General features: G+C 42.8%; 1 protein-coding gene across 6 annotated transcripts in view; it reads left to right on the top strand.

The window, feature by feature from the left end:
* The window catches only part of LOC140201648 (cell adhesion molecule CEACAM5-like), a 107419-nt gene that overhangs the window by 40356 nt on the left and 47421 nt on the right, over nt 1–19642 (top strand). For all 6 annotated transcript variants that reach the window (XM_072266097.1, XM_072266095.1, XM_072266096.1 and 3 more), the window contains 2 exons: nt 717–977; nt 16942–17074. In XM_072266097.1, coding sequence (XP_072122198.1) covers nt 717–977; nt 16942–17074 — 394 coding nt within the window. The remainder of the gene's footprint in view (nt 1–716; nt 978–16941; nt 17075–19642) is intronic.

Here is a 19642-nt window from a genome sequence, read left to right as displayed (position 1 = left end):
ACCCTAATCTGTATAAGAAGACAGCCATGAACATAAACATAAGTTAGAGGACAGCTTCAGGAGCTAGAGTCCCAGAGCTAAAGTCACCGTCTCGACAGACGCCCGAAGAAATTAGAAGCTAGGAACAGCTGGAGATGCATCCAGTATGCAAGGAAAAAGTTACTGCCCCTGGATTGATATGAAAGTCACCATCCCCAGTGGGTTTGTCCTGAGTGGTCGAAGTTAACTTTCCAATATTCACACTGGGACTGGGACTGTCAATGGGAGTAAGCACCAAGGTGAGACTAAATTTGGAAGTATATTGCATGCCCATATGTCATTGGGTCTTGTTGAGCACTTATTGCATCTCTTCCGTGGGTCGTCCTTTTTTGATGGATTATCTCATCCTGTTTTGTGGAATTTTCCACGATTATGCCCATCAGATTACATATGGGCAGCCAAGTCAGGGAAGTTACAAGGGGAGATGATTGGCCCGGGCGTACGCTGTGGAGCCCTGTGTTCCATGTTTTCAGGGCCGGGGGAGGCTGGTAGAAATAGTTTTGGGAATATAACACAACAGTTTAATTTGTAGAAAAATATGATTTATTGCTTCTGATTTATAGTCCAATGCATTCTCCGGCATGTAGGGCATGTGTTGGTGTGCAATCTCTCTGGTGGTGGGCTGCTTTTTGCAGTTCATGTAATTTACTACAATTAGTTTTGTGTGTTTGTTTTAGACGGACCGGATCGTCCAAGTATCACTACTAAGTCCACCTCCAATGCTTACATTGCTGGAAGCAACATCACGTTAACATGTTCTGCAGTGTCCCATCCTGACGCTAACCTGACGTGGCATTTCAGCGGTGACTTGCTTCAAACTGGGCAGGAGTTTATCCTTGCCAATATTTCCATGAACGAGACGGGGAATTATACTTGTCAAGCCTATAACAATATTACAAGAAGGTTCAGTGCCTCAACTCAAGAAATAAATGTGCTTGGTATGTAATACATTCTTATTTTATCTGTCGAAGAGAATACAACAATGATAATAAGCACTCGGTCATTGATCTAAGTGGCTGAATTTGATCTGAATACCGATTCAAAATATTGATTAGCACATTGCACGTTGTTCTGTTGACAGTGAATAATAATAATAGGCATCTGTTAGTCTCGTGAGACCATGGATTTGCGCCTTGGAAGGTTTCCAGGGCACAGTCCTGGGCAAGGTTGTACGGAAGTCCGGCAGTTGTCCATGCTGCAAGTCTCCCCTCTCCACGTCACCGATGTTGTCAAGGAAAGGGCACTAGGGCCGATACAGCTTGGCACCGGTGTCGTCGCAGAGCAATGTGTGGTTAAGTGCCTTGCTTGAGGACACAACACACTGCCTCAGCCGAGGCTCAAACTAGCGACCTTCAGATCACTAGACCGACGCCTTAACCACTTGGCCATGCACCAACACAGTTATTATTGACAGTTGACAGTTCATATTTGTCCATATATTTACTCAAGGAAGAATATCGGTCTTTTTACCAATCTGGACGAGCATGTACGTGACTCCCGACGGAACAATCGTGTGAACGTTTCACTGCCACCAGTTTCACTGGATGGGAACAGTGCAACAGATGGGTAGTAGGGGACAAGCGGTAAATTCCAATAATAACCATATCGAGCACAGACTTTTTACAAATAACATTCGAGAAGTCCTTAAGATGGTTTTCGTAATAGTTAAGCAACTGCTGTACCAACCAATGCAACTCAGCAGTAACTCGGACTGTATGTACAAGGTCCAGATGCAAAACTTCGATGGTCCATTTCTGTTCACGCAGCCTGACACAAAGAGTTCCTTCAGACGTTTTGTGTGTTGCTCCGGTCACTCGTTTCCCACTCTCTACAGGCAGCTGTCCTAATGGATTGTGCAAGGTTCCAGTTTCCTCCAGCTGATTATACAGTGAATGAGCTTAATTCTACCTCTTTATGCAGTTTGGTCCCTCTCCCATCTTGCTCCGAAGTTTAACATGTTATCCCTATATGACTTACGACTCTGCAAAATACCCAGGTCTGCTGTCTGGGTCATTTGACCGTGACACGTAGACTTTCCTCTTTGCTTCAGATGAGTTTGTCATAGTTCTGTGGTCTTTGCAGTCTCTCCACAGGGATTTATGGCCTCTCCAAGTCACCAGGATAGTGATTTGTTTGCAAGAGGTGGCCTGACCTCATCAGTCATATTCCCAATTAATGTTGGAATCAGAACCAAGGCTCACAGGGGAACCACTCAACACATTTTTTTAAAATTTCAAAATATACTTTATTCAAAAATAAAATTATATACAATAAACCATTCAATAACTTTCCATCCTTTATATACGTTTCCATTATGGTCTGTACATATCCATACTTATGGCCACCCACGTGGCACTCCAGTTGTTCACCTTACCACATCATTGTTGAGGGGTATACTCCCCGCCACCCGACCCCTCCCACTCCCACTCCCACGGGTGGAGAAGCCTATACCGTGGTCCTTCCGCACCGGGCCCTTGCGGTGGCTGCACCGAGTTTCAGTGCGTCCCTCAGCACATACTCCTGCAGCCGAGAATGTGCCAGTCGGCAGCATTCTCCCACGGACATCTCCACGTGCTGGTAGATCACCAAGTTTAGGGCCGACCAAAGAGCATCTTTCACTGAGTTGATGATCTGCCAGCAGCACCGCATGTTGGTCTCCATGCGCGTCCCCGGGAACAGCCCGTAGATCAGAGAGTCCTCTGTTACGCAGCTGCTGGGGATGAAACGTGACACCAGCCCGTCCATCCTCCTCCGCACCCTCTCTGCGAACTGGCAGTGTGCAAAGAGGTGGGTCACAGACTCCTCCTCACTGCAGTCCTCCCGTGGGCAGTGGGGTGTGGAGACGATGTCCCGGGCGTACAGGAGGGATCTGACTAGGAGGGCCCCTCTCACCGCCAGCCAGGCGAGATCTTGGTGCCTGTTGGTGAGGTCGGGCAATGAGGCATTTTGCCAGATGAACTGGACGGTCTGCTCGGGGAACCATCCCACTGTGTCCATCACGTCCTTCTCCTGCAGTGCCTGCAGGACATTACGTGCTGACCACAGCCTGATGGCCCTGTGGTCAAAGGCGTTGTCCTGGAAGAACTTTTCTACAAAGGACAGGTATGGCGGCAACGACCAGCTGACTGGTGAGTTGCGCGGGAGTGGGACCAGACCCATCCTTCGTAGCCAGGGCGACAGGTAGAACCTGGGCACATAGTGGTACTTGGTGCCCACATACCTGGGTTCTACACACAACCTGATGCAGCCACACACGAAGCTGGCCATCAGGGTGAGGGCGACACTGGAGACGTTCTTGCTGTCATGAACCACTCAACACATTGGTCATGTGCTAGCACCTTGTGGACCAATGCCTCTCATTCTCAAGCCTTGCACTTTCCCTGCCAGTGATACTCAGTTCATTTCAAAGTCCTAGGTGTTAATTTCTAAATGGAACATCTTACTATTCTCATTTAATTCGTCATCATATACAACCTGTTTTAAAAAAATTCCCCAATATTTTCCTTATATCACGGAGTTGGACTCGCGCCCCAATCTCAGTGTTGGAGCCATTTGCAACAGCTCCACTAACTGGGCCCTCAACCACAACCCACACCCCACCACCCCCACCAAACACACACACTATTTTAACCCAATCAGATCACAGTACCTCATCGGATCCACTTTCTGTTTTGCATAAATACATTTTTTGTAGCCGGCTGAATTGAATTGGTCAGAATATCAGAACTGCAACATAAGTGTGACAGACTCACAACAGTTGTTTAACGATTGGAATTCCGACATCTAATGCCAAATTATTTCATTGCCAATTTCCTCGAACACGGCCCCGGCAGAGAGACAGTCCACATATTCCCCAGCTCAAGGGCCAACAGAAAGAACCAGCTTCCCTAACAAATAATCGTGTAATCGTGAGGAGACAAAAACTGCCCACAGTACTCCAAGTGAGGTCTCACCAGTGCCTTATAGAGCCTCAACATCACATCCCTGCTCCTATACTCTATTCCTCTAGAAACGAATGCCAACATTGCATTCGCCTTCTTCACCACCAACTCAACCTGGAGGTTAACCTTAAGGGTATCCTGTACGAGGACTCCCAAGTCCCGTTGCATCTCAGAACTTTGACTTCTTTCCCCATTTAAATAATAGTCTGCCCGTTTATTTCTTCTGCCAAAGTGCATAACCATACACTTTCCAACATTGTATTTCATTTGCCACTTCTTTGCCCGTTCTTCCAATCTATCCAAGTCTCTCTGCAGACTCTCTATTTTCTCAGGACTACCGGCCCCTCCACCTATCTTTGTATCGTCAGCAATCTTAGCCACAAAGCCATGTATTCCATAATCCAAATTGTTGATGTGCAATGTAAAAAGAAGCGGCCCCAACACGGACCCCTGTGGAACACCGCTGGAATCCGGCAGCCAACCAGAATAGGATCCCTTTATTCCCACTCCCTGTTTCCTGCCAATCAGCCAACACTCTATCCACGTATGTAACTTTCCCATAATTCCATGTGCTCTTGTCTTGTTAAGTAGCCTCATGTGTGGCACCTTGTCAAAGGCCTTCTGAAAATCCAAATATACAACATCCACTGCATTTCCCTTGTCTAGCCTACTTGCAATTTCCTCAAAAAATTGTAATAGGTTTGTCAGGCAGGATTTTCCTTTAAGGAACCCATGCTGAGTTCTGCCTATCTTGTCATATGCCTCCAGGTACCTGTAACCTCATCCTTGACAATCAACTCCAACAACTTCCCAACCACCAATGTAAAGCTAACAGGTCTATAATTTCCTTTTTGCTTCCTTGCTCCCTTCTTAAATAGTGGAGTGACATTTGCAATCTTCCAGTCCTCCGGAACCATGCCAGAATCTATCGACTTTTGAAAGATCATTGCTATTGCCTCCGCAGTCTCCACAGCTACTTCCTTCAGAACACGAGGGTGCATTCCATCTGGTCCGGAAGATTTATTTACCTTTAGACTATTCAGCTTCCTGAGTACTTTCTCTGTCATAATTGTGACTGTGCACACTTCTCTTCCCTGCCACCCTTGAGTGTCCGGTATACTGCTGATGTCTTCCTCAGTGAAGACTGGTGCAAAATACTCATTCAGTTTCTCTACCACCTCCTTACCTCCCATTACAATTTATCCAGCATTATTTTCTATCGGTCCTATATCTACTCTCACCTGCCTTTTACTCTTTATATACTTGTACTTTCTTTGTATTCTTATATACTTTCTATACAGTCTCACCGAAACTCAATGAAAAAACCTGCTTGCATTTAACCTATCTATACCCCTCATAATTCTGTATACCTCGATCAAATGTCCTCTCAAACTTCTACATTCCAAAGAATAAAGTCCAGAAATAGAGAATGTGACTGTCACTGGCGACACCAGGATATGTAGTCCAAACTGATCTTAGAAAGGTGGTTGTGAGTTGCATTCTTGAACTCTTACGTTTTGGTGTTGTACTGTAACTATCAGGTTAGGTTTGGTGAAATAGCTGTTCCCGTAAACGCTCATTCCTTCTGCAAACTGTATTGTAGTTACCCAGCAAGAGTAGTCTGACAGTGGCTCCCCAAAGACAGTCTTCACACACCACAAATGGCAGTGACAGCAGGTACAGTGGCAAAACACCACTTGTAGACTTGGAATATCCTTGCTGTGACTTCTCTGTCATTAGGTCAAAATGGGCATTATGGATGCGACCTTCTTAAGATAGTGATGAATGGGAAAATAACGTCAATGACGTCCAATACCAGTAAATAAATAAGAAAGAAGATATATGAGAAAAAGAAAGAGGCCACCAAGCTCATTATCTGTCCATTCTCAACAGTCTAAGTAGAGAAACATGGAATATATTTAGAAAAGAAAATGTGCTAGACTTCCTTCTCAGAAGTTCCAGGGTTTCTGAAGTTCATACAAGGAACTATGAAGAGTGAGTCATTGAATGTGCAAATGGCTTAGGCAGACAGAACTTTGGACTGTGGTTAGTGGGGGTGTGAGTTGTTCAATTGTCACAATGAACAGGCCGGAAAATTGACCTGATGCCACAAGACAGATCAGTGACCATCTTCCTAAAAGTTTGAACTTGCTGAAAGGGCTAAATGGTTGACTGCTACCCCATTATACTTGTATAATGAGCTAATAACTGCAGCATCCTTTAAAGTATTCAAGGAAGTTAAATCTCCAACAAAACAATATTTTCCTACCTGAAATCTCAATGTTAGCTTATTGATTTGCTGTCATTACAGTCTGACCTGTATTTAGAATTAAATATTAACTTTAGGTTTTTCTGATATTCACCAGATGTATTTGAAAGTTCAAGGGAAGTGTAGATCTCCCTTAGTAAACGTTATCCCTGCAAATGAGTGTCCAGAAGATGAATGTCTAATCTGGGCAAATTGTTTGGTTTTATGTTTTCACCTCAGAAGTAAATATTCGGGTTAATCTTCAACCAGATACCACACAATTAAGGGATGGATAGGAGCATACAGAAGGGACGTACAGATTGACGGGGAGGTGTATTTGGTGCACTCTAATTTTCCCATATAAAGCAAATATTTAGATGAGCATATTAAATATGAGGACCAAGAGAGTTGTGGAACTCAGCCTGCAAATTGGGATTACATGAGACTGGAAACTGATGGTCGGCATGGACAATATGAGCAGAATATTCCAACCCCTTGGTTGTGTGACTCTGTAGCTCTATGGCTGATCTCATGTTGTCCTGCGGTTATTATCACAAAGGACTTTAACCTGTTTGTTTTATTGGTTTTATTATCTACTTATGGGGAAAGTATGCACTTCTGGGGGGAAAGCACAGACACAGAGTTTCAGACCAAAGGTTATGACCAGAAATCTTCACAGTCTGCTTGCCTTCAATAAAATTTCTCGCCATTGGAGAGTGTGAGGTAGAAATTTCAGAGAACAAGTTTAGAGGTGAGAAACTTCAATGTCGTGCAAAATATGGAATTGTTCACAATACCTAGGAGATTGTGAAGGGGCTGATATCAAAACGTGTGTAAACAGTGTACAGTAGATAGATATACAGAGAGGGAGAAGAGAAGTAGTTCACACTGATGGAGCTGACGTAAGAGCAGAACCAATTACCTATAGTTTTTTAACCAATGACATCCATTAAAAATGGAACATTTTCTTTCTTTCATAATTTATGTCCATAGTATTCTTCCCTATTCTCGCAAATAAATGATTGACCAGTATATTGTATGAGTTGAAGTTTAACCAGTACACTAATAGCTTTCTTGATCATAAATTTTACCCTTCCTCAATGGTCAAATATTGTTTTGTCTGTAAATTGCTAGAACATGATTAACCAGTGAAATTGCCAGCCATTCATCCCATCAAGCCTGCCTGTTCTGCCATTGAACGATGTGGTTACTTCTCCGTGTTCTCAGTCCCCAGTTGACCAATGAATGCATCACTGTCTACATCAGCCTTGAACAGAGTGTGGCTCGTCATCCACAACTCTATATGGATGCAAAGTCCAAAAAGTTTCATGATCGAAAGCTGACGACCACTTAATTCTGAAACTCTATCTCACCCTGCAATTGTACAATTTCTCCAAATGGGGAAATATCCTACCAGTCGCTGGATTACTCTGCTGTCTGTCTGGATGTCAAACCAAACTGAAATTTGAAATTATGAAGCTAGCTCAAAACCATCAGAAAATCAAAGTTTTAGGCCATTTGGTCCATCTGATCTGTGCCACCATTGAAATGATCATGGCTGATCTATAATGGCTTCCTCTCTTCTCTTCCAGTTCTCTACACCCTCAATCTTTCGAATATTTGTCAATTTCCACCCTATGTACATGGAATGATCCAGCCTCCAGTTCCAGTGGAGGCTGAGAATTACAAAGATTCTGCTACCTCTGAGCAAAGACATCACCTCGTAACCACCTTCTCAATGATCGTGCATTTATTTAGTGATTATTTTGTTTTATTCATGACTCGCCCACTGGTGGAAACAATATAGAATCACACGTAGAGCAGTGCAGTACAGGAACAGACGCTTTGGCCCATCATGTCTGTGTTGGCCATGTTGCCAAATTACATTCTACACATTTCCCTGCACTTCCTGTGTGTCCTTGCCTCTTAGACACCAATATAGCATCTGCTTCCATCACCACCCCAGAGAATCCTGCTCCAGATACCTAACATTCACCGTGACAAAAAGTTAGCTGGCACATCTCCTTTACTCTACTCTTTCACCTATTTAATACACAGCATTGTCCCTGTCAAGGATCCAAGTATATGATCAGTTTGAGAAAGATCATAAAGGCTATTCTTCTAAATTCTGAGGAAAACAAATCTAAGCTGTCTAGGTTGTGCTTAGCATTAGGGTCAGTTTTTGAGCCACGCGTTAGGGTTAATGCTCAGGCTGGGCATTAGGATTTGTGTTCAGGTCCTGCACTGGGGTTAGTGATCGCGCCCTGCATTAGTGTTAGTGTTTAGGCCTTACATTAGGGTTAGTGTTCAAGCTCTGCATTAAGGTTAATGTTTGGGCCCTATATTAGGGTTTCTGTTAAGACCCTGCATCGGGGCTGCTTTGAAGGGACATGCCAGACTTTTGCCTGGTGAAGCTGTCTTGCACCGCCTCGAATGCCACTATATTTTTAAGTAAGGCTCTGAAGTCTGAACAGTATTCTAAATCAGAATCAGAATCAGGTGACACATATCATGAAATTTGTTGTTTTGCAGCAGCAATATGTTGCAAAGCATAATAATAAAAAACTATAAATTACAATATAAAATACATCGATTAAATTAAGTAAGCAAAGCAGAAAAAGAAAACCAGAAAAGGAAAATGTGCCTTCTGTATGATCCTGCAGAACTGTAGCCACATCCTCCTGCCCATAAACTACTATTCGTTTGTCATTAAGGCCAATATGTGAGTCACAATCGTAACTTAGTGAACAAAGCTTCAGGTGATTTGATTGGACTGCAGTAAAAAGGAATAATTTCATTCCCCTTTTACTTTTATTTACATATCTCCTGTCTCAAGTGCAGGGGTCCCCAACCTTTCTCGCAACGTGGACCGGTTTATTATTGACAATATTCTTGCGGACTGACCGACCCGGGGCGGTGGGGTGGGATGGGTGGTAGGTAAGGTTGCCAACGGACAAGAGTAGCAGTCAAATACGTTGTGTTTACTCCGAGTAAGACTATAGTGACCATGAAGCCTTGTGCGGGCACAGTGAGCATGCGTGCCTTGCACATGCGTGTATGTGCCAAGTTTTTTCTACAAATCGTTTTTGGCGATTCTGTTCCGGGGTGGGGTGGGGTGGGATGGGGTGTTAATCATAACTGGAATATAGGTGATAAGTGGCTAATACACACAATTTTGTTTCTGAAAACGTTTACCTAACAAATTTAATATTAAACATACAACGCATATTTTCCTCGCATGAATATAGTGATAAGTCAATTATCAGGGGAGGACAGGAGAGCTTGAAGTAAGTGTTGAACGAACTTCCAGTAGAAGTGGTAGAGGCAGGTTCGATATTATCATTTAAAGAAAAAATGAACAGCTATATGGATAGGAAAGGAATGGAGCATTAGGGGCTGAGTGCAGGTTAGTGGAACTAGGTGAGAGTAGCGTTCGGCACGGACTAGAAGGACAGAGATGGCCTGTTTCCGTGCTGTAATTGTTATATGGTTATATAAGTCACTTATAAGTCAATAGCATCATAACATTTTAAGTAACGTTTGGATATTAAACACACAGCATATATTTGCCCCGTATGAACATATAAAGTCATTGCAACACAGCAATATCGCTGAATCAGTGGGAGCCCTGGGCTGAACACTAGGTCCCTGCAACAAGACGGTGCCATCGAGGGTAGATGGGAGACAGCGATACTCGAAGGGGGTTCCTTATGTCCAGTCTGTTCCGCAATTTAGCTTTTGTTGCATTCATTGCAGAGATATGTTGGAAATGGAAGCAACGTTTTCAGTGCTTTCATGGCTATCTCAGGATATTTAGCCTTGACTTTGATCTAGAATACCAGCAGAGATGTTATGTCAAACTTATTTTTCAGCCCGTCGTCATTTGCAAGCTCGAGGAGTTGATCTTCTTCCCATGCTGACATGAATGACGCGCAGGTAATGACCTCGCGTGTGTTCAAGCTCAGCAATGCACGTGACAGGGAATGAGGAAAGGTGCAGCTGACTCATATCACAAATCATATCGTTTCCTCGCGGCCCGGTCGCACAAACTTTGCGGCCCAGTACCGGTCCATGGCCCGGCACTTGGGGACCGCCGCTCAAGTGAACATAACCAGCAACGATATAACTGCTTTGGAAAATAATACAATTGTACTCACTTGTGAGGCAGAGGGCATAATTCAGAAAACAACATGGTTAAAAAATAGCGAAACCAGCCCAAATAATAGCAGAATATCCATGTCCTCCAATAATATGACTTTGAGTATAACCCGTATTCACAGAAATGATGCAGGAATTTATACATGTGTCGTAAGCGATGATGTCAGCAACGACAGTGCAATGTTTTCTGTAAGTAAGCAGGTAGTTCATTGCATTATTTTGCATTCAATATTAGTTATTAGAGAAACAACATACAATCTCAATTTCTGTTGTAGATGGACGAGAAAACATCAGCATTAAGCCACAGAGTCCATTTGTGGCAACTATTGGTGAAAGTCTGACATTGAATTGTTCTGCCAATTCAGTTCCCATTGAATATAATTGGCTTAATGGAACAATTATTCTGCAGACAGAACAGAACTACACCTTCAAGTCAGTAAGGGGGGTTGACAGTGGAAGTTATACTTGTCAGGTTTATAACAGTGTAACCAAGGAAAGCATCAGCCTTTCTGTAGAGGTCATTGTACAGAGTAAGTAGAAGTTTCTGCCTATAGTCCACTTCAATTGACCTCTTAAACTTCTAAACAATTTCAATTTGCAACTTTCACACTATGCTCTACTGTCTACTTTGGTTATCAGAGGGAAAAATTGTTCCGTGTTGTCAGGGATAGTGAATGTGGAACAGAGTAACAGAAATAAAGGATGGTGTGGAGGGATTGATTATTAGTCAATTTGCTGTAAATTTAAAATGTTAATTTACGTCTACAACAGCTAATGTTCCGTGTCATGTTTGCCAGAGCATTGGCAACTGAAGAACAGGAAGAACTTGCTGGTTAAAGTAATGGAGAGCCATGTCTGTTTGTCTGTCACAGTAACTGAGGGACATATTGTGTCCATGCTTGTAAGCAGGATCACTCAAAGCCATTCACAGTGGAAGTAGAAAGGCTTCTCAGAATACTGAACCCTGAGCAGTATGAGCCTAACTTCACGAAGTTAAGGAAACAATCCATTAGTGAATAAAATATAGTTGCTGGATATAACAAACAAACCAATCTTGGAGGTACTTACAGGGTTCCAATTAGCATAATGCTCAGAAGTATAAACAAAAGGTGCTGGAAACACTCAGCAGGTCAAGCAGCATCTGTGAAATGAGAAGCTGAGATCGACATCCCAATACAGAGCAGAGAGGTGGTGGAACAATAATACAACACTCAAATGCGAAATGGACCATTGCTGGAGTGGGATGGGATTCCTCAAACAATTCTGACAGAGGATCTTCGACTTGAATTGTAAATCGTTTCTTGCTCCACGGAGGCTGCATGACCACTTGTGCTTTTGGAGATTTCGGCTTTTTTAATTGCATATTACCAGCATCTCCAGTGTTTGCATTCTTTTTCATAAAATTCTGTTAAACCCAAATTAATCGGTGAAAGAAACTAACTCTTGAGTTAACCCTTCCTGATGGACAGAGGAGCAATGATGTATGTGTACTTCAACACACCTAGCAATAAAACAGCCATCATAATCAAAGACCCCACCCACACAGAACATTTTCTCTTCTCTCTTCTCCAACCCCTCCAGACAATACAAAAGCCTGAAAGCACATACCAACAGGCACGACAGATTCCAGCTCATTGTTATCAAACCTTTATCCAATAAGATGGAATCTTTCCTTTACAATCTACCTTATGATCTTGCACTTTAATTTTTGCTTGTGCTGCACTTTTTTGGTATCTTGTTACACTTTATTCTTCATTGTTATTGGCTTGCATTATTCTAGCTCAATGAAATATGTTATGGTTTCATCTCTGCAAGACAAGACATGTACCTTGGTACATGTGACAATAGCAACCGCTTTACCAATACCAATACACTGCAGGGCAGGACCCAATGAGAGCTTGGCTGGCCTAGCACAAAGGACCGAGAAAACAATCACAGGGTCTCATTCAAAATCTGCAGTAATCATAGGGTACACATGGATATTGCAGCCATTTTAAGTCACCCCCATTTAAGAATGATACTACTGTTCAACAGAGAGCAAGGGAGTGATTTCCCCTGATAGTTCCAAGGGGAGTGATTTCAGTTCCAGCGTTAGTATGGACAAATACATTTTTAGCAAAGTATATGCAGGCTGTGTAGAGCAGTTGTTTATGCAGAGTATTGCAGTGGTAAACTCATTGTCTCCAGAGAGGGGCCGGGAATGTGCTGGAAACGGAGCTTTCAAGTGGGAATTAGACCGAAGCAAGAATAATACACAGAGATACAGAAATGAGTATGGGAGTGGGATTGAGGTAATCACACTACCAGAAGCTAGCATAGAGTCAGAGGGCTGAGTAGCCCACTTGTGTTGGTAGGACATGGTTTGGAATTTGAAAGACCTGCCAATGATTATGCCCAGGAGTGTTTTATTTTCTTCTTGTTAGGATTACTTTGCTACAAACAAGAATTGGAAGTTATTTTAATATTGCATTGTACCATAACTAAATCATCCTCTCTACATGAAAACTGGAATAATTCAGAATCAGTATCAGAAAAAGGTTTATTATCATTGGCATATATCATAAAATTTGTTGTTTTGAAGCAGTACTTTGCTTCATAATAAGAAAAAAAACTATAATTACAATAAGTACATTAAAAAATCAATAAGCAGTATGAAAATAGTGAGTAGGTATTCATTGTCCATTCAGAAATCTGATGAAGAACTTAGTCCTGAACAGTGTCTCCAGGCTTCTGTCCCTCCTCCATGGTGAGAAGACAACTTGGCCTGGGTGATGAGTGCTGTCTCAAAGCATTGTATTTCAATGGTGTCCTCAGTGCTGGGAGGCTAGTGTCCATGATGGAGCTGGCTGAGTTTTCAACTTTCAACAGCTTTCTCCGAAACTATGCAATGGCCCCTCCTCCACAATTGCCAAGCGAGATGCTTCCGTTATGTCTCCTGACACTAATTCGCAGCAAGATTATGTGACAGGTGTCAGCTCCTGCCTTGCCTATCAGACTGTAGCACTCACAAAATATATGCTCTAATATTATCTGAAATTTCAGGGAAATATTTTTTGAAATAACCTTTCTTGAAATGAGTGTCTTTTGACATTGCAAAGCAAATGAGCCCTACACCGTTTTGCTAATCAGGTAGAGCTGAGAAGGGCTACTGTTTATCAACTGACTCAATCCACAAGCCATATCAACTTCTCAAGTAGAGATTTAAAGATCAAATCATGCAGCAACTTAACAGAGGCAGGATAGTAGTCATTCAAAGTGGAAATAGGCATGCAGATGTATGTGCTTGATTGATGGTGGTATTAATAAATTTGAGTCACAGAGTCAGAGAGCAAACACAGCACAGGTAGAATCCCTTCAGTCCATGCCGACCACAGTGGCAATCCAGCTAGTTCCCAATTCATGTGTTCAGCCCATATACCTGCAAACCCCATCCCTATCCAGGTGCTTCTTAAATTATACCATTGTACCTTCCTCAACTACTTCTTCAGGCAGCTCTTCCCACATACTCACTACCCTATGTCTCGTGTTCTTATAAATGATTCTCCTCTTACCCTAAACACACGTATCACGGTTTAGGACTACCTGACACTGGATAAAAGACTTTTATCATGCACATTTTCTGTGACGTTCTTAACTTTCATCATCACTCTCTCTAACCCAGGCTCTCGGGTCCTGCCAACGTCCTCATATTTATTTTTATTGTACTCCTTCCAGTTTAACTACGTCTTACGTAGAAGAGGGTGACCAAAAATGTACACAGTCCAAGATGTTTAGGTGATACTTTAACAACTGATTAAACAACAGAGCAGCTTCTTTCCTCAAATTTGGAATTACCCAAGATTCTATGGAAGGATGGAGCACTCTGAAGGCTCAAACGGTGTATCCTTACTCCTGTTGCTTGGGTTTCTGCTGTGCAGAAAATCACACTGGAGGCAAAAGTCTTGAGGGTTGAGAATATACATTGGAAACTGCAGCATCTTCTGGCAAAAGAAGGCAAATTTCTATGGTCAAGTCTTTTGAATTGGGGCGAGGGGCAGTCATTGTTTGGAAAACATCCACTTTAGTAGGTCCCCACATGTGAATGACAGGATAATTAATTGGCAACACAAGTAGAAAGGGTGGTACAAAAGGAACACAACATCCTTGCCTTCATCGGTCAGGGGATTGAGTTTAAAGGTTGGGAAATAATGATGTAGTGTATAGAACTTTGGTCAGGTCACATCAGGAGTACAATGTGCAGTTCTGGTCACCCCATTATAGGAAGGAAGTGTAAGTTTTTGAGAGGATGTTGAAAATGTTCACCTGCATGCTACCTGGAGGAGAGATTGGACAAAGCTGGACTGTTTTCTATGCAGCATTAGTGGCTGAGAGGAGACCTGATAGAGGTTTTATAAAATTATGACAAAAGTCGATAGAGTAGAACATCAGGGTTGTTTTGCCATTGCAAAAATTTCAAAACTGGAGGCCATAGTTTTAAGAATGGGAGCAGGAAAATTAAACAAGATGCGCAGGACAAGTTTTATTTTTGCACAGAGTGGTGCATGTCTGGAAAGAGCTCCCATGGAGGTGATGGAGGGAGACAGGGTAGTGACATTTAGGAGGCACTCAAACACACAGAGGAACAGATGAGGAATTGATGATATAGATGGTGTGCAGGCAGAGGTGCGTTTTAAAGTGACACTATGGTCGGCAAATATATCAAGGGCCAAAAGCCTTGTTTGTGTGACATACTGCTGCATGTTCTGTGTTCCATTCCCAGTTAGAGAGCAGTTAAGACTCACAACTTCATTGACAAATGTAAATTTGTAAATGTTCTTAAGCCTTTTCCATTATGCCACGTTTCCACCTTACCAAAACTATTCACCCCACTTTGTTTTATATTATGAGCACACTCAGACCTCGTTTATTGCATTTAGAAATGCATGCATTAAGAAATGATACAATGTTCCTCCAGTGTGATATCACAAAAAAAAAGGACAAACCAAAGACCAACACTGACAAAGCCACAGAATTATAACATATAGTTACAGCAGTGCAAAGCAATACCATAATTTGATGAAGAGCAGACCATGGGCACGGTAAAAAAAGTCTCAAGTCCCGATCAACTCCAATAGTCCCTGATAGCAGGCGGCAAAAAGGGAGAAACTCTCCCTGCCATAAACTTCCAGGCACCGACAACTGCCGATGCATTGGAAGCACCCGACCACAGCCAGTTTTGAGCCCGTCTGAAAACTTCGAGCCTCTGACCAGCCCCTCCGATACAGCCTCCCGAGCGCCATCCTCTGCCGAGTGCCTTCGACTTCGTCCCGGCCGCCAAAACAAGCAAAGCCAAGGATTCAGAGAGCTTCTGCTCCGGAGATTCCAGACCACACAGTAGCAGCGGCAGTGAAGCGGGCATTTCAGAAGTTAGTCCAGATGTTCCTCCATGCTCTCACGTCTGTCTCCATCAAATCAGAATTGTGCACAGTACCCTACTTAACAAATACAGATATCATTCACCGGAGAGGCCGCATGCTGCGTCGCGTCGCCATCTTCTCCTCCTCCTCCTCTATTAGACAAGTTTCCCACTAACATACTGTAGAAAGTGGTCACTACTCCACACGTGTGTTCTGGAATGTACAACTTCTTAAAATAAAGGCAAAAGACAATCCAGTGAGCTTAATGTCTAATCCATAAATTTTATTGATTGATGTAAATATTAAATAAACTAGATTTTTGTGTAAAATCATGTCACCACATGGATAAAATGAAGACACAGCTTTTTTCACCAGAGTTGAGGCATAAGTAATTACAGGGCATAGGTTTAAGGTGAGGGAGAAGAGATCTAATGGGAATCTCAATGGCAACATTATCACCCAGAAGGTGATTGGTATATGGAAGTTGCCGGGGAAGAGGCTGAGAAGGGACATTTAAAAGGTATGTGGATCAGAAAGTTTTAGTGAGATACGAGCCAAACGCAGGCAACTGGGGCTACCGTGAATAGGAATCTGAGTCAGTAGAGACCAGTCGGGATAAGTGCCTGTTTCCATTTTGTATAACTATATACCTTTGTGTCCAACTAAGATTTAGAGTTTGCTATTTTAAACTGTAATAAAACACAATCCCTAGTTAGTCAAAGTAGAATGGACATTTACTGTGTTATGTTCCACTGCATTACCATAAGTGTATAGACCTTAAAACGCAGTAGCAGAATTAAGCTATTCAGCCCATTGTGTCTGCTCCACAAGTCCATCATGGCTGATTTATTATCCCTCTCAACCCCATCCATCTGCCTTCTCCGCATAACCTTTAATGCTGTGATTAATCAACAACCTGTCAACCTCTGCTTTAAATATACTCAATGAATTGGCCCCCACATCCATCCGTGGCAATAAATTCCATAGATTCACCATCCTGTGGCTAAAATTCCTCCTCCACTCTAATTTGAGGCTGTGCCCTCTAATCCCAGTCTCGCCTACTATTAGAAGCACCCTCTCAACATCCACTCTACCTCGACCTTTCAATTATTCCATAGGCTTCAATGATATCTCATTATCTCTTCATCTTTATTTCCAGAACACCCAGAACCAACTCCAGGCAGTTCAAGCGGCTTGTCAGCTGGAGCAATAGTCGGGATTGTGATTGCAGTAATTGCTGTAGTGGCGCTAGTGGCATTAATTCTCTGGATCATCAAGAAAAAGGCAAGCAGGTAAAGACATTTCATTCAAACCTTCCCTGCATGTTGACAATACTTTGTAATGCCTGATGCCCTAATGTAACCAGAGATTATTACATTTCACGTGTTGTTGTGTGTATGATTCCAGCTTTAACCTGACTCACCTTTTGTCTGTCAGTCAGTCAATGTTCATTGTCATCACTGGTATTGTCTACAAGCTCTGCTCCTGTTAATTAGACAGGGATCTGATTAATGCTGTGAAGGGGTCAAGCTGGGCTTGTAGAGACTTTCACTATTATGTTACGAATGACCTAGTTTTTCGTGTGCAGTTTTAATCAGATCTCTTCAAAAGAATCAGTGTCAAATTCTTACATTTTAGAGCAATGAGTTTGTTTTAATATCGATGTCATGTGTCTAAAGACAAGGTGAACATTTATTTCCTCTTGATGGGGATGCATCACGTCTGTGTACCACTGCAGTCTGTGTGGTGAATTCCCCCTTAGAAAGCGTTGAGTGACTATAAATCACCAGGTGGCCTGGTGGGTAGAGCCACTGGGCTGCAGTGCCAGTGATGTGGGTTTGAACCTGACCTCAAGTGTTCACCATGTGTTGAGTTTGCTGTCCGTTTTACCATGTGAGATTACTCCCACATCCCAACAAGATGCAGGTTAGTTTTATCACTGTTAGTTAGCCATTAGGTGGAGTTATTGGGGATGTGGGGATCAATGAGAATACCAAGAATTAGAGTTGGTTAATCGACCTCTCTAACATGTCCCACAATTCAGTACCATCAGGCCTCAGCTCCCATTCTGTCCCAATTCCGCTTTGCCCTTAATTTTCCAAGCACTTCACCCCACCGATGATCTGTCCTCCAATTCACATCAGGACTAAGAAATTCAGAGATCCTCCACCCTCTGCCAAAAGCACCCACCTCTCACAAAGATCCTGTAACACTGAACCCTCAATCAAGACTCTCTCACTGGGGAGAAACATAACCGCATCCACCCTGCCCTGTGTCTTCAGTGACCGACATGCTTCAGTAAGGTTACTCTCATTCCTCTATCAGCCCAAACAACTTACACACAACTTCAATCATAGAACATTGCAGCACAGGAAGAGACCCACTGGCTCACAGTACTGTGCCAAACTAATTATATTAGTAATCAAAACCAACTAAATGAAATCTTTCTGCCTATACAGTATACATATCTTTCAATTTCCTGCTATATATCCCTTTCTAAGAGCCTCTTGAGCACCACCAACGTACTTCCCTCCACCTCTACCCCAGGCAGCACATTCCAGGCCTCCATCACTTTTTGTCATACTCATAGTCATACTTTATTGATCCCGGGGGAAATTGGTTTTCATTACAGTTGCACCATAAACAATTAAATAGTAATAAAACCATAAATAATTAAATAGTAATATGTAAAGTATGCCAGGAAATAAGTCCAGGACCAGCCTATTGGCTCAGGGTGTCTGACCCTCCAAAGAAGGAGTTGTAAAGTTTGATGGCCACAGGCAGGAATGACTTCCTATGACGCTCTATGTTGCATCTCGGTGGAATAAGTCTCTGGCTGAATGTACTCCTGTGCCCAACCAGTACATTATGTAGTGAATGGGGGACATTGTCCAAGATGGCATGCAACTTAGACAGCATCCTCTTTTCAGACACCACCGTCAGGGAGTCCAGTTCCATCCCCACAACATCACTGGCCTTACGAATGAGTTTGTTGATTCTGTTGGTGTCTGCTACCCTCAGCCTGCTGCCCCAGTACACAACAGCAAACATGATCGCACTGGCCACTACAGACTCGTAGAACATCCTCAGCATCGTCCGGCAGATGTTAAAAGACCTCAGTCTCCTCAGGAAATAGAGACGGCTCTGACCCTTCTTGTAGACAGCCTCAGGGTTCTTTGACCAGTCCAATTTATTGTCAATTCGTATCCCCAGGTATTTGTAATCCTTGTAATTTGTAATCATCTGTAATTTTTGTTCAAAAAACATCACCACATCTCCTTTGAATTTATCCCCTCTCACTTTAAGTGCACATCCTCTCGTTCCAGACATTTTGATGCAAGGAAAACAATACTGGTTCTCTATCTATGCGTCTCATAATCTTATAAAGCTCTATCAGATCTCCCGACATGACTTTATTATTCTACTTCCCCATTCATCACTCATCTGAAATTTTTAACGCAAAGTTATCGAAACAAGTGCACAAAGATAATATAGAAACAGAGAAACATGGAAAATAGGTGCAGGAGTAGGCCATTCGGCCCTTCGAGCCTGCACCGCCATTCAGTATGATCATGGCTGATCATCCAACTCAGAACCCTGCACCAGCCTTCCCTCCATACCCCCTGATCTCTTTAGCCATAAGGGCCATCTCTAACTCCCTCTTAAATATAGCCAATGAACTGGCCTCAACTGTCTCCGGTGGCAGAGAATTCCACAGATTCACCACTCTCTGTGTGAAGAAGATTTTCCTCATCTTGGTCCTAAAAGGCTTTCCCTTTATCCTCAAACTGTGACCCTTCGTTCTGGACTTCCCCAACATCGGGAACAATCTTCCTCCATCTAGCCTGTCCAATCCCTTT

Source organism: Mobula birostris, chromosome 8 (assembly GCF_030028105.1).
Source record: "Mobula birostris isolate sMobBir1 chromosome 8, sMobBir1.hap1, whole genome shotgun sequence".
Classification (NCBI taxonomy): Eukaryota; Metazoa; Chordata; class Chondrichthyes; order Myliobatiformes; family Myliobatidae; genus Mobula; species Mobula birostris.
The sequence above is the reverse complement of the archived record's forward strand: the minus strand, read 5'-3'. Positions and strand labels throughout refer to the sequence as shown.